Genomic DNA, 16,045 nt, shown 5'->3' with positions numbered 1-16,045 from the left:
GACAGCATGATCTGGTTTGCATTGAAGCTGAAGTCTTGCTGCCTTTCATGGCAGCAATGTTTCATCTCCTCTCCTGCCACTTTTTAGAATGACTTGTTGAGGCAAAGTAAAGTGCAGGACTCCAGCCCCCACTGGGGATTCTGGCACTGATTGTAATGGAGACAGGTCAAGCCCAGGGGAATCAGAGCAGTGGAAAATGTAAGCCCGTGAAACCAAACGCTCACAGGCACTTTTCTACAGCAAAGCAGCAATAGATGATGTTTTTCTTTCTGGGTCTCTGCCTCTGCTTTTACAGATGAAACAAATACCTGGCCATATCTGCTCTTTAGCATCCTACAGCTAAAATACTGCTGTGAAATCCACCCTCTCCTAGCATCGTTCCTACCAGTGACTTTCAGCAGCTGGGACATTGGGACAAGCCCTTTTTCAAAGCCCGATCTGTGCAAGTATGAGCATGCATGAGAAGTTCCAGCCCCAGCGTACGGTCCATTTATGTTCACTAAATACCATCAGGGCTGAACCTGACCTGGTCTTTTTACACATGTGGAGAGGGTGAAACAGTCCTGCTCTTCCTTTGCTGTCTGAATGGCACATTCAATTGCAATTCTTTGTCCCTTAGCAACTAAACATCTTGTTTCATGATCATGCTGCCCTGAAATGCCCTGTGTAGCATCCATCAGGGCCTGACTAAAACTGCCTTGTACATTTAGCCTCTAGGAAGAGAAAAAGGAGCCAATGGAAATCTTACTGGGAGGTGCCTGAGAATCTACAGTGCCCAGGGCAATATAATATTCCTCATCTAACAATGCCTTAGCATGATATTCCTCTAAAGCTACAGAGTGCCTTCCAACCTGCTGCACCCCAGTTAGTTTAAAACTATATGATGATCACCCACCCACTGCTAATAGGCAATCACTCCTGGGGATGAATTCAGCAGGCATTCAACAAGCGTAAGCACAGGCCTATCCATGCAAGTACAGATACAAGTTCTTTTAACAGGAGGGGCTCTGGGGAGTAGCTTCTCTAGTGGAAACTGCCAGGGGAATTTTAGGGCGGTAGACTGCAGGGTGGTAGACAGGCTACACAGAAAGGTTAGTAGAGTTTCAAAGCTGGTAAAAACAAACCTGGAGTGTTTTATAATGTCCCCCAGTGGTGACATCTCGATGTCTCATTCCTGGAACACCTTGTTTGTTCATTCACAAAAGTGCTCATAGCACAAAAAGTCTTGGGGGATTTCCTAGGCCAAAACTCTGGATTAGTGAGATCCCCGGGGTATATATGATAGGTCCAGAAGGAGCCCAGAATTGGATAGAAGGAATAAAAGGTATCCGGGTGAACTCCAAAGAGACCTCACTAGGTCCAGACCAGCCATATCCTGCAGCAAAAGTCAGACCAGAAAGCTGCATTTTGCACTTGTCACTTCCTATTTATTCAGTACTTCAGCTAAGCATGGTAATGAGAGCAGGGGTGGACAGTGACAAGGATGCAGGACAGATCCACAGGAACCCGAGCAGTGATCTGGCATACAGAGGTACTGCTGCTCCCATTTGAACTACAATAGACCTGTAAGAACAGTGGTAAAGGGGCCCCTTTCTGCTCAGTCCATCTCACTTGGCATTTCTCATGGCATTGCCTTATACAAGATCAGTAATGAGCGTTCCAAGAAAACACACCACCACCGCACACAAGGCATCTACAGTGACATTCAGAAATGGGAACTGCCTTTTGGCTTTTAAGTGAATGCCCTTAATGAACGTTAAACAGCTTGTTGGGAGTGCAAGGGGAAATTGCAACAGGACATGACAGGAAAGTGATAGGACCAATTCTTAGGATTTACTGGTATTGCAGTAGAATATACTGAGCCTGGGGCCCTGCTGTGTTAGGTGCTGTACATTCCTAGGAGGAAGCAGTCCCTCTTCTAGGGAACTTCTGATCTGAATAGGCAAGACAAACAAAGGGTGTGAAAAAGTCATTATTGTCTTTATTATACAGAGGAGGAACTGAGGTCTGAGGATGAAGTGACTTGCTCAGGGAGTCTATGCTGGAGCTACAAACTCAACCCAGGTCTCTTGAGTCTTGGTTTTGATCTCCACTCCCAGGTCCTTCTCACAGCTGCTCTGTGCTGTACGTGTAGCATTTTATCGTGTAGAGAGGGCAACAATAAAACTTTTCTGCTTCCTTATACCACTGGTAGCACTGACCAGGGAGACAGAGAAACCTAGGTCCTGCCTAAGCATAGCTGACAGTCACAAGAAAAGCCCCATGTGTTTTACAGCCTGCGTGGAAAGCTGGGGTTCAGGAAATAGTTTTCTGTTTGGGGAAAAACAAAGGCTTCAAAGGAGGCTGAGGGGAAAGTCTAACTGGTTAAAATAAATCTGTGGGGGTGGGAAGCTGAACACTGTCTCATAACCACAAACCCAGAAGGAAGCTTCCCTAGAATAGCTTTGACAGGCCCACTGCCTTTTCTGCCTGAAAAAACAACCAGCTGCATCCTGTCTCAAACTACATCATCTTCCCTGAACTCCTGATTGCCCTTCAGGTCCTCCCTTTAAACTCCCCTTTTTCCCAGGACATATAGAGGTGATTGGCCATGATAATCTGAAGTCAAGCAGATGGCAGGGCAGGGTAACACCTTAGAGGCTAACTAGTTCAGAGGCACGGGCTTTCTAAGGTAACAACCTACTTTGTCAGATGCTATGAATGGACACTGCAACCTCCTAGGATGAGCAGTGAGAAAGTGGTGATCGCTGCTCCTGACTGGCTAAAAACTGTGCCCATCTTATGAGTGTAGACATGACCTATGTCACTGTCTTGCCCACCTGGTGAGCCTCCTCTTTCACGCTGTAAGCTGCTCAGGGCAGGGCCTAACAGGTTCTAAATGTTCATACAGCACACCAGAGGCTGACTTGTTGGAGGCCTCTCCTTGCAACAGCAAGAGAAATGTGCATTAATCATAACAAGGAACTTCCTGCTGCAGCTCCCGAGAGACCTCAGTGTCACCCACCAATGCAGACCACAAACTCAACAGCAGATTGCTTACGCTCGTCGTGCAGATGAGAGCTTGTTTGCAGCGAAGGGGCCTGGGGCTAGACCAGGGTCCGGGCTTGCAATGGCAGAAAATGTTGCAGAGGGGAAGCAAGAGAGCAAGGAATGCACGGTTGGATTTTATTTAGCTCCTGTACAGCCTCTACCATGAGGAAGCCCAACTAGATCTGAAAACTGCTATCTTATAGCAGTCACAGGAAGAGCCAACCCCCACAGCCAAGGCAGGAGGCACTATCTCCAAGAGCCTGCCAGACCTTTGGGGTGAGGACTGCCTTTTTGGTGCTGTTTGTACAGTGCCTAGCACAGTTCACCCTGTGGAACAGATCAGCAAGAAGCTTCAGAAGATCCTGTGGTTGGAGAAGTGACTACTGTAAAAGCGACAGAGGAATTCAGTGTTTTCAGAACAGCTTTCCACGCTCTTCCTGATTTGTTGTAGACCTGAAAAAAGCACCTGGATTGTCCCCATATGCTGGGAATTTGTGCCAGGAACGTCAAGCGGCAGGTATACTGATGTAAACACATGCCCGCTCCTCTGCACCCAGGTGATGTTTCACTGTGTTGCTGAGTACAGATTTCAGCCATGGGCAGATAAATAACCTTCTTCTCACTGCAGGCCTGTAAAAGTAACAGTCAAAAGAACAGCACATGTGCTGGGTAACCACAGAGCCAGGGTTAAGATCAATGTGCCCTGGGCTTGAAAAGTAATTGAAGTGACCTGCATTACCCCTCCTCCTACACATAGGAAGGGGGCTAGGAGCAGGTAGAAATCCTCTGACTCTGCTCTTCTAATCTGAAAGGGGGGTCGGACTCGATGATCTATTGAGGTCCCTTCCGACCCTAACATCTATGAATCTATGAAAGCCTGACGAAGAAATGGAGAAGTCAATGAAACAGATGTTCTGTTGCCCTCTAGCGGCTAATTCACTGGGATGCAAAAGAACTTTCCTGGGGAGCTGGCACAGGACCGAAAGTCTCAAAAAGGTTCCTATGAGCCAAAAGGGCAATGCGGGGGAAAGTGAGACACGGTGACACATGAGGAAAAAAAACTGGGATCAGAGTTGGGTGTGCTTGGAAGCCTCCACCGTCAAAGAAAAACAAGTGTCCACAGGCACAGTACTTTGTACCTTTGGAAAGTACTCCTTAGCAGCAAGCAAACTGAAAAGGCGGTGGGAGTCAGGAAAAGAACCCAAGAGTCCTGATTACCATGTCCCTGATCTAATCACTGGGCCAGGTTGACTGGACACAGTGTGTTCTAGAGAAGATTTTCATGAAGCCTACCAGTCTTGATCACAGCTCTTGGCGCTGTGTTATCTTCATCTTCTGCTTTGCTAGACTTTAATAATGCAATATATGCTGGCAGGATTGTCATATAGCGTGGGGAGGAAGAACAGTATCAAAGCAGGGAGATGGTGAGCTGGTTATCCTTTGCTTCTGGAAACCTGGAGAGGAATCATAGAAAGGATGGCACAAGTACTTGGAAATGGCATATACACACTGATGCGAGTGCAACCAGGTTGGCAGTAACCAGAGCTCTGCTCCTTTGTAGCAATTGGGTGATTGATGTATGCAAGTTGGTGTTTTCAATCCCAGTGGGCACGTTCCAGGGCTTGACTACCTTGATGACAGTCTCCACTGAGGGACTAATGACTGACTACCTGCAAAGATACCTTTAACAGCAGTCTCTGCCCAGAGTGATGGGGCAGTTTATACTGCTCTCCTCTAAGCCAGCAAACCTGCACTGACATAAAAGAAAAGGTCAGACAAATCCATCCCTTCAAGTCTCAAGCACCAACAGAGCTGGCAGCATCGGGTGGACAAAACAAAACTGTGCTAGGGAAGAGGAGGCTCTACACATTGCCTGAGAGAGATGTATGGGGGGGGAGGGAAATCCATGCATACTGTTACTCCCATGCGTCTTGACAGTGAAGGTGAACATTTACACCCAAAAGGTACATGAGAACAGTTTATCCTTGGGAAAATATTAGACACACATCCTTAGCAATGCTTCCGTCAGCAGCTGCATGGTTGTTTGCTGGCAAGGGGAGGCACAGCAACCTCATTCATGAGTCATGTGATTCCCTTGTTGCTCACTGCTCTTTGCATTCAGGAACAATCAGTTGTGAGTGCAAACACACCAGCAAGAGCAATAAGCGATTTGTGGAGATAAGGGCAAGTTGGGTGCTTATTACACAGAAGCAGCATTGGAATTACATCAAATGAGTTCCTTAGGGATTGCCTGCCTCTCCTCACCCTGTCTCCCCTCCTGATGGTCAGTCATATTAAAGGAAAGGAGCCTCCCCCCTGCTAGCAGCTGCTCTAGGGAGTTTAAGGCTGTGAGTGTTCATGTACCCAAAGCGACTGTTCCCCTTCAATGGGCCACAAGCCCTTGTGGGTGAAAGCTCTGGCTGCCTTTCTGCTGGAGTTCAACCAGGTTTCAGCTGCTGCAATGGTACACAAACTGACACAGGCTCTGATCTCAAGAAGTGCTTTAAATTCCCCATGCCCACAGAACTCAGCGGGTGACAGGCACTAATGGCATTTCTATAATTATTGATGCCTCCCAGTAAATCTTAAAAGTGGGTTTAACTCCATCTGCCTTGTCTCAGATTAGGATCCAAATGCACAAGTTAGGTGAGCTGACCAAGGTCAGACAACAACATAGTAGCACTGTCAGGACATCTGTTCTTTTGGTAAAGCCACATGGACCAGAGAAATCAGAGAGGAACTCGTTGGCTTTATTAGTTTGATATTAATAGGAAAAATATTTGCATACAGATAGTCTCAGAACTAAAGCACTGTGGGCACAGAAGATAAGGGAATGCATGCGCTTTTCCTTAATATACAGCTAGAAACATCTTAAAGAAATTACATAAATAAGGTCAACGCTTCTGATTTGCTCTAACCAGAGCAGCACTGCCCTCCAGCCCCCAGGTCTAAGATCACACCTGAAAAAACAAGACAGATCAAAGCTGTAAGGTGTAAACATAAGAGAAAAGCAGAGAATGCAAACATCTGCAATGGTTAGCTGGTAGCCACATGGTGCAGTTACTATCTGTCCTATTAATATACTCGTAGCCAGAGTTTGTTGATTGGTTATCAGCAGAGGCAGTCTTGAAATGCTATTTTAAGGACTTCAGGAATTGTCAACCTCCCAAGGCTTCCACCAGCATAGGTATGCTGGCATAGCTACGGGATAGCCAGCACATGAGGCAGAAGGCTATTTCTGTCTGCATAGTTACACATTCTTCCCACATGACATAAGCACTCTCCTACTGGCATAGCTGTGTCTCCACCAGGGTCTTGCTGGCATACCCATGTCAACTAGGGATGTGATCTTCTCCAGCACAATTTGGTGCTCTTGGATGACACAGCTCTGTCAGCAGAACTTTGTAGTTTAGATCAAGCCCAGGTGGGATGTAAGTGGTGCCTAGACCATCCCTGCAAAGGGATGAATTTCACACTAACCTAAGTATTACATTCTGTTGTACAATTTGTTGATCAAAATGGGTTGGAATTATTTATTTCACGTAGCGGAACATGCACCAAGAGAGATCTCAGTAGCATTTAATTGGCTGGACAAAAATCCCAAAGCCTTAATTCAGTTAAATCATAAAGATGGTATGAAATCAAGTTTCAGTTTGATTAGAGAAAAATACTGAGGAGTAAAACAACATACCACTAGCTGGATGCTACTTAACTAAAAATAAAATCTTTCTGCTATTTTTTTAACAGGTTCGGCTTCAAATGACATGAGAGTGTTATACATTAGCTGAACATCTTCCTAAAGCTTTGACTGGTTAAGTACTCACCAACAAGACCCTAGCACCACAACATTAGGGTCAAAGGTTTACTAACAGACAATATCAGAATCCCAATTCCTTCATGTGTCGTGATGTCCCCCATTAAAGTTTCTGTGCAAATCCCAGTCTACTTTCATACCTCACAGGGCAGATAAAGTAGCCCATGAAATAAATGCATGTAGGAAGCTCACAAACCCCCAGAAGGGGAAATACAATTAAAAGCATCAGAAGAAAATACACAAGGAAAAGAATTAAATACTGATATTGTAAGTTTGCACAAGGTCATTGGAACAACTAGAACCCAGAAATGCAATTATATTTATTATACATCTAAAAAAAAGGAGAAAGAATCATACTCTAATTTCAATAACTTGAAATAATTCTGACATAATTTTACAGAGCCATAGTCTAAGAAGAGCCAGGTTGCTTATATTATTTACGTTTCTATTTCACTTGCACCTGAAATTCAAGTGCACAAACCCCAGGAACATACTGATGCAGTACAGCCAACCTAGAGGCATAGTATTCAGTACGGAATTGGCCAGTTTCTAAAGGCGAAGTATACCCTACACACCATTTTGAGTTCACAGTGCATTTGGTACTTAAGACTCTAATGTAAGACTTAAGCAAGATTCAAATGCTGCATAGGCTTCTGTGCAAGTTCCTCTAGTCTAGAGAGAGAATTTCACCTTCAGGGTAATACCATCATACCAGGCCAGTCAACAATTACTCAAAGGATCTCAAAACACGTACACTGTTTTAATGAATCCTATACGTAAAGCAAACTTGAGTAGGCTTCATTACAACCAGCTATCTGTCTCTTCCACTCATGTCATAGGAATGGTCTCTGTGAACCACAAAAGTTCAGAGACAAAAAATAAATACTTATTTCTAAAGAGCTGGTTCAGTAGACTTGTCCCATGGAACTCACCTGGGTTAAAAAAAAATGAACAAACAAGTCACAAAGCAATTACATTTTAGCTGGTCAAAGAGTTTAAATATTTTTCTTCCTGCAGTGCCCTCTTGCTTCGAAGTGAGGCTCTACAAGTTTAGACAAAGGAATATAAAAAAGAGGATATTTGTTATGGCTGGGAATAAAATCCTGAGTTCTGATATTTTAATATTTACACAAAATGTTCTTGCCTTGAGGCTTTTAGCAAGTGAGTGTGAAGGCAGAGGAGTTAGTAGTTAAACAGTGTGAACACACAACAGCTCATAGGAAATTACTGAAGAGAAGATGAAGGACTACATGGTTGGCCCAAAACACAGGAGACTCATGAACCAGCAGTCAAATTGCCCGTCATTGGACCAGCACAGCAGCTGAAATGACAGAGTGAAGGAGAAAGGCACTGCCAAACGAAGGAAAGAGGCTTGAACAGGGAATGGAAAAGGCAACAGTGGCCACAAAGTGCCCCCAAAACTAAGGAAATGCCAAGACCTTTTTCTTTCTACAAGTTGCATCAGCAACTTTGCTTGAATTTGCCAAGTTTCTGACAGTTACTACAACAAACACAAGGTCCAGTCCCAGAAGATACATGACGACATAAAATTAGTCACTCCTAAATCAAGATCCTGCTGGGATGAGATAAAAGTAGCAGCCACCTTTTTACCATAAGCTATGTCAACCACACATACACACAAATATATTTACTTGCATCTCTTCATGACAATTTCCCACCAAAAGTCTTATGTTAGAATTGGTCTGTCTGATTCCCAGGGCAGTCTCTACAGATTAATCACAGCTACCATCTTTCCAGCCATCTCGCCAGCGTTCATCCACCCTGGAGCAGTCAAATTCAGACTTCCCCAATTTCTTGTTCACGTCATTATGAAGTACGCAAAACCACTGGGATAAGTTATTTCTGCTGCTGGTGTCAGGCTGGTTTGTACGTAATCTGCAGAGGGAAGAGGAATCAAATGCCGTTTACTTCTTTACAGTCACTGATTTCAGTCTCCCAAAGCACAGGTGTGGCTTGCTGATGGCCTGAGTCCCCCTTATCTATTAGTTCAAGACATGTCCCACAGAGCCTTGCAGACCGAGATCTGTATTCACTGTAGATTGCAGCTCCCCGTTAAATATGAAGATACATGAAGCTGCACTGGTTTTATGCAAGTCAAGTGGAGTCCAGAAATTCCTAGTCAGCTATCAATGATATTCCAAATTAGATACTAATCAAGCAGCTAATCCATGGCAAAACACACAAAGTAACCAGGTTTGTGAATATTCTGAAAAGAAAGAACTTCTTGACAAATATTACTGAGCTGATTTTCCATGTTTGGCTCCTTTCAACTAAGTCAGTAATTAATTTTCAAACTGTCCTTTTTTGTTTTATATAGTTCTATTTGTGGATAAGGTTAGCTTGGCTTTATACGAGAGGCAGGTCTCTTCTCTAGTAGACAGAATATACACTAGCGCTATTCAAGTTTAGAGCTATTCCTTCTACTCATCTCCATTAATGCAGCTGATTATTTAAGTCATATGGAGGGGCAATTTTATGAGATGAAAAAGATCAACTTCACAATGATGAACTATTCTCCAACTACTTAGGTTGGTCTAATAAAAGATATCAAATTCACCCAAGGAACCTTGTCCGCCTAACTTCACAATGACACATTTTAGCTCGTAATTAGAGATTCTGCATTATGCATCCAGTAATCCTGATAAATAGGACCCCATACCAAAGCACTGAAAACATTGCTGGAAGGGCTTTCATGCAAGACAGAAAGTGTTGTGGTTGTTTTGGTTTTTTTTTTTTACCTCTCTTTACAATAAGAAGCTCTGTTCTGAATCGTGAATCACCTTATGAAAGAAGCATTCAAACACACTATATACTGCTCCAGGTGGTTTGCATCTTGGAGTCGGTCAGGATATTGAAATGTTTGATATCAAAGTTTTAAAGTTCATCACACAAAACATAAGTCCCAAACCAAATGCACTGTTGGCAGTACTGAGATTTGAAGATGCTACCAAGTACCACACCCCACTCGGCCCTTGGCCCGTCTGCCGAGACTGGTAACGTGGGACCATTACTGGCAGTGGTTTTGTGGAGTAGGCAGCTGTCCACTGAAAGCTAGGCCACGATCCAACAATAAACTCATTTATCACACACCGTGAGATAGCTGCATGGTGTTGCTAGCAAGCGGATTTGAACCAGCAAATATACAGAACTCCTTTATGTAGTTTTGAGAGGGATAGGGCTCAATCCCTAAACAACTCACTCATTTTTTACAACACGTAACAGATGTGAAGAACAAGCATTGGAAAAGTGAATGACCTCGTGCCACTGGAGCGACAGGATCCCAAGATTTTACACGGGCCTCTTTCCTGCGGATGCATCGATAAAATACAACTCACCTTTCCCTCAGATCCTCCGCACATTCGTCGCACGGATAAAACTTAGAAAACAGGTTGATGAACTGGGTCATCTCTTGCTGCTGCACGCTGGTGGGGTGGTCTGGGTAGTACGCCGCCACCGTGTGAAGGACAGACCACGTGTTTCTCCCCAGCTCCTCTCTATCTAAAGGACAATTTGGAGGCTGCTCCTTTTCCTCATCGACGCTCGCTTCCTGGGTCACGGATTTAAAAAAAAAAAAAGGTGCAATTATTAACTCAAGAACTATTAACCCCTTGAGACGGATCTCATGCTCATTGCGTTTCTATTACCCCTTCAATTGGGGGGCTTCTGGAAACCAGCTGATTAAACCAACCCTTGCCCCCTCCTTCCACCCCTCCAGCCTGACAGCAGAGCCGAGAGCCCACTCCCGCCTCACAGCCCCATAATTAGGGGGTGGCTTAAGGGAGAAGAGCCCAGCCCTGCCTGGGGGCCCTCACCCCGGGGGCTGCAGCCGCCTGCTTCCGCTGCTCCCGGATCCAGCTCTTGAAATCCGTGCAGGCCCGGCACGGCTTCTTCGCGGCATGCTCCCCGGCCCCGGCCCCGGCCCCGGCCCCGGCCCCGAGCAGAGTGAAGGGGAAGGTGGCTGTCACCGGGCCACTCCGGCTCTCGCTGGGCGCCGCCATCTTGGAAACGCTAAGCATGTTGGGCCGGGTAGCCGGTTTGCCTCAGCTCTCACTGGGCGCCGCCATCTTGGAACCGCAAAGCATGCTGGGCCGGCCCTCTCTTGGAACCGCAAAGCATGTTGGGCCGGGTGTTCGGGCTGCCTGCCGCCATTTTGGAACCGCAAAGCATGTTGGGCTAGGATGGCTGTGTTGCTTACCGCCATCTTGGAACCGCAAAGGATGTTGGGCCAGGTGTTCGGGTTGCCTGCCGCCATTTTGGAACCGCAAAGCATGTTGGGCCAGGATGGCTGTGTTGCTTACCTCCATCTTGGAACCGCAAAGCATGTTGGGCCGGGTGTTCGGGCTGCCTGCCGCCATCTTGGAACCGCAAAGCATGTTGGGCCAGTATGGCTGGGTTGCCTGCCGCCATCTTGGAACTGCAAAGCATGTTGGGCCAGGATGTCTGGGTTTCCTGCCGCCATCTTGGAACCGCAAAGCATGTTGGGCCAGGATGGCTGGGTTGCCTGCCGCCATCTTGGAAGCGCAAAGCATGTTGGGCCGGGTGGCCCAGGCTGTGGCTGCAGGTGTGGGTTGATGCCTCAGAGCTGAGATTGAGGAAGGGGAGGAGGAGGTCCTAGGAGACCCTGAGGTTTCCCCTTGTCTCTGGTAAGGGGCTAGTACTGGTCCCTCTCTCTCCCTAGACTCCAGCTGCACCAGAGCTGACCCCACACAGCCACGGGGAGTGTCAGGCTGACAGGGGCCTGCAAAAACGACTCCTAATCTGGGAGTCTGGTGCCTCAGATCTTCCTGCACCTTCAAAGACCCCCAGGGGAAGCCTGTGGGGGGGCTGTGCACCTGCTTGCTGCTGCAGCGTGACAGCTAGCGCTCCTCCCTTGATGCAGAGACCAAAAGAAGGAAAGAAATGGAGATCTGAGCCTATTAAGGTAGCAGAAGGCTGACCAGGGGCCTCCCGAGCCTGTGGGTTTCTTACAGCTCTTTAGCCGCGCAGCGTTTCATTCTGTAGGGCCTGTTGCAGAGCTTGTTGAAGTCCTTGCAAAGGTGCCCATTGACGACTGGGGGTTTTGTACCTGACTCCGAGGGAACTCAAAATTTTAACAGTGCAAAAAGCCTACAGAGGCCAATGCCTGTTTTTTCAGTAGCGAGAGGCCGAAGAGAAAAGAGGGATTTTTAAAAAATGGTTAAGTAAAACCTTTGCAGCCATGGAAGAGACATCGCCGACAGTTTTGCTTCTGCAAGCATTTACACATCTAAATTATGTCGATGCCAGTGGGATTATGGTTTGGGTTACACAAAAGTGTTTGCAGGATTGTGACCTAATCCTTTATATTAATGTTTTTAAAGACGTAGGATGAAGACTATGTAAAAGGGAACAGAACGGGTAAAGGTTCGCTCTGACTTGTGCACTGGTTCGCGTGACCGGCCCGTGGTTTACCTAATCGTTAAGCACTGGTGTCATCCCCTAAGAATTTACAGGGGGGAGGGGTCAGATTCCTCTGAATTGCAGATGAGAGTAGGAAGCCTGTTTATTTTTTTGCAGATGTGTTAGACGTGCACACAAACATGTTCACTTTTATCATTTTTAAAGATACTGCACTGAGTTCAGTTCTTATTGCATTTGAATTATAATAACATTGATCTTATTTCCCGTGGTGTGTCCACGCCCTAGTTACATGAACCATCCTCCCAGCCTTCTCGCCAGCGTTCATCTATGTGGGAGCAGTTGAACTGGGGTTTTCCCAGCATTTCATTCACTTCATTGTGAAGAAGGCATAGCCATTGGCATAGCTGCTTTCTGCTGCTAGTATCTGGCTTTTTTGTGTTTAATCTACAGAGACAGAAAAGAACCACATACTACTTACTTCAGTCCAGAATCACTAGTTTCAGTCCCTAGACAAGAAATAGCTATCTGAGCGTGCTGAACTCAAGAAGGGAATATATCATGCAAATATCTGCATCCTTCATAACTCAAGCCTTTATATTAATAAATAATAATAGTAATTATGGGGGTTCTTGCAATCTTCTTTTTAGCTCTTCAAGCTTCTGGCAAGTTATTGATGCCATATTTCCAATTGAACAAAGCTGAATACTCCTGGAGCAGATTGCTCCAGTGCTCTCTAATGCTATAAAATTCCTATTGACTAGCTTCCTTGCAGAAGAAACTTTTTTTGGATCACATTTAGCTGCTGTTTCAAGCATCTTGTAACTTACTCTTTGAAAACCAGTCTCCCTCTCCCAAATACAACCCTGTCCTTGTTGGTTTCATGCACTTGTCTGCCAGGGACTAAGTTTTCATCTGTGTTTAGAAAGCACCTAGCCCATTTGTGATTGCTAATGAAATCAGAAAAATAGAATACAGTTTGCAGTGTGTGTAATGAATGAGTTCCAAGTTAGGGCATATATAACTGCCCTCTAAATGAAGGAATATACATTGAGTATGCTTAACTGTTTACTGCTTTCTGGTGATTAAGTTAGGGCTATCGATTCTTGTTAGATAGAGTTTTTTAAACCAAAAGTCATTGGCACCAAGGGCACAGGCTTTTAAGTATCCAGACTGTGTGTATTCTATATAATTTAGTCATTCATTATAAAAAAAAAAATAAACCAACTGAAAAACAGTGACAGTATCCCTGCTAGTGGAGGTTTGTTTTCTTTTATGAGAAACAGGATTTCCCCACACCCACATTTCTAAACTTTATTTCTAACCTTCTTTTTAAAGGCGGCTTCAGTGCCTTGGTTGTCGTGTTTTACTCCTGACGTGCTGTACCAGGCATTAAAGGTAGAATATAACATGTAGAAATAACTAAACAGTATTTGCACCTCTGGGAAAGCAGCTTCCAATTTATACTGACAGACTTCTGAAGCCAGCTCACTAAGGTTGTGTTGAGGCTTGTGTATTAATAGGATTGCACTGGTTTAACTTAAGGTGTAATGTTTAAACAAATGTTATTACATTCAAGTCTGTGGCTCACCTGTTCCTTAGGTTTTTTGCACACTTTTCACAGGGATAAAACTTGCTAAGTAAGTCAATGAACTGAGTCATATCAAGCTGCTGATTGTTGCTGGGCTCATCTGGGTAATACGCTGCCATGGTGTGAAGGAAAGCCCACACATTTCGCCCCAGTTCTTCTGTGTTGAGTGGACACTCTGAAGCTTGTACTTTTTTTCTTTTCTGGGGTCAGAAAAGTCAAACGTTTTACAAGCACGTTAGGACTGTGGTAGAACAGCCTTTTCCACTTAGCTTACCTAGTTCGTTTCCGCTTCTTCAGTCTAGCCTCATGCTAATGGGGAATGACATTTCAAACGCCACAGCATATCTGTTTTATCAGTGAAATGGAGCTGAGGGTTCCACAGATCTTATCAGGGATTCTGAAGGGGAAGAAAAATAGGGCTCACGCTCTGGGAAAATGTCAAAGCCCCTGTGAGGGTCTGCAAGTAAGGAGAAATGAATCTGGTAGTTTTTAAGGGCAGATGTTCAATGTATCAAGAATGGGGGAAGATGAAGACAAGAATTAATAAGAACAGCTGCTTAGGATCAGGTTGGGAGTTGCAGGCAGTTTCAGCTCAGTCATCAGCCATCTTGGGGTGGGGAAATAGACCACTTGAGGTTTATGGAGTTGTGATTTCTATAAGCTGTGTGTGCTTCCCATATTAGCTGAAATCAGGGAGTGACTCTTATGGAAGCTGTAAACCCACGCTTTGTATTTTATAACATCTATAAAGATATGGCATACTGTCTGTGGATACAAAAAGCCTATTTTCTATGTGGGGGCCCACCATCCATTCCTATCCCCCTTCGCCACCTAATGGTAATTCCAGTCAGTTCCTTAGGGTTGATCCCTGCCCATCCCGTCAGCCATTCCTTCCTGCACCTTTTTTGTCTGCTTCTCAGGGAAGTGCTTGTCCACAACTATTTCCGTAGGCGAATCAGTCCTCTTTCCCGCTGTTTTACCTCGAGGAACATTATTCATCTGCCCCCCACCATCCATGAGTGGTATTGAGAAAGAATTCCCTGTCCACTTAACCATTCCTGCCTTCCCCACTGAGTTGCCTTTACCTTGTCTGATGAGCCGAACCTCTTCCTGAGCCCAATCTCTTGTTTCCTTTTCTTTGAGCCCTTGCAGGTATGGCAGTCTTTCCTCCTGGACTGATTCTTGGCCACAATAAATGGGCCTCCCTTGAGGAGAGCGTTCATAGCTTGGTGGTCCATAGCTGGAGAGGTGGAAGACGTTGTGTTGCCTTTCTTCTTGCAGGGCGCTTCAGGTTTCGGTCGACCCTGTGCATCCAGCCCAGCCCAGCTGCTAGGGGCAGCACTATCAGCATGGCTAGAAGAATCTGAAGGCTCAGAAGGAACACTGGGAGGAGAAGGTGGCTTCTTTTCTTGCTGGTTCTTTTTCCAGTAAAACACCAGTAATAGGTGGTTTTTCTTCTTGGGCTTAGCCTGCTGCAGTGGTGCCATTGGAGAGAGATTTCAAGTTTGGAGGCTGCAAGACAAGTCTCCCACTGGGGACACTAATCTCCCACTGGGAACACTATTATTTAGAGTGTGAAATGAGTGTCTGCCTTTTTTTCTACCTCTTCACATCCTCTAGGCAAAGGAAACAATGTGATCAATTCGCTAATAAAATGGTCTCAGCCCAGCCAGGACAATATAGCCTTAGTGTGACTCTTATATAGCCTTCCTTGCAAAGTCCTGAGCCTCAGACACTGTGGCAACCCAATGTGAAATGTAATGATCGTGTCATACAGAGCCCAGTGACATCAGAGTGCCCCTTTAAGGAGACTGGTGGCTTTATTGGCCAGAACTAAAAGTGCCAAGCAGGTGACGGTACAGGCTATTGGGGCAGATGTAGTTTTGATAGGTCCTACCAGGTCCATATCTCTTCCTAGTGCCTGCAGTTGGACTCATAAGCTATGATCTCAGGCTCTGGTCCTGATTTTTTTTAAAGGAGTCCCCACCTAACCTCCCTTTTTATGGCTACAGTTTTGTAGGTAAATTTATTGGCTGGTACTAAGAAGGGAGACACCCAGCTAGCTGATCTGGGGAGACAGTCAAAGTGATTAGATGCCTTGTAGACAACTGTGTCTGAAAATTCCAGGCATAAAACAGAGGATAATAAAATAAGTTTTATTATGGGTGTTTTGCCTAAGGACAGATTTCAATGTAGGTGTTTCTGATGGTGTT

At 45.3% G+C, this 16,045-nt stretch overlaps 2 protein-coding genes across 2 annotated transcripts; both read right to left on the bottom strand.

Moving 5' to 3' along the window:
- Positions 1 to 5,759: 5,759 nt before the first annotated feature.
- LOC102569877 (FAD-linked sulfhydryl oxidase ALR) lies at positions 5,760 to 10,957 on the bottom strand. Its single transcript, XM_006270495.4, has 3 exons — positions 10,678 to 10,957; positions 10,201 to 10,412; positions 5,760 to 8,740 (listed from the first exon to the last, which is right to left on the bottom strand). Exons 1-3 carry the CDS (start codon positions 10,879 to 10,881, stop codon positions 8,578 to 8,580), a joined length of 579 nt encoding a protein of 192 aa, XP_006270557.1. The 5' UTR covers positions 10,882 to 10,957; the 3' UTR covers positions 5,760 to 8,577.
- Positions 10,958 to 12,345: 1,388 nt separating this feature from the next.
- LOC109284878 (FAD-linked sulfhydryl oxidase ALR) lies at positions 12,346 to 15,566 on the bottom strand. The gene is made up of 3 exons (XM_019494537.2): positions 14,918 to 15,566; positions 13,833 to 14,032; positions 12,346 to 12,688 (listed from the first exon to the last, which is right to left on the bottom strand). The coding sequence occupies exons 1-3, from the start codon at positions 15,317 to 15,319 to the stop codon at positions 12,526 to 12,528; spliced, it is 765 nt and encodes a 254-aa protein (XP_019350082.1). The 5' UTR covers positions 15,320 to 15,566; the 3' UTR covers positions 12,346 to 12,525.
- Positions 15,567 to 16,045: the final 479 nt, after the last annotated feature.

This window comes from Alligator mississippiensis, chromosome 13 (assembly GCF_030867095.1).
Source record: "Alligator mississippiensis isolate rAllMis1 chromosome 13, rAllMis1, whole genome shotgun sequence".
Classification (NCBI taxonomy): Eukaryota; Metazoa; Chordata; order Crocodylia; family Alligatoridae; genus Alligator; species Alligator mississippiensis.
Note: the sequence above shows the minus strand (reverse complement) of the source record. Positions and strands in the feature narration are given on the sequence as shown.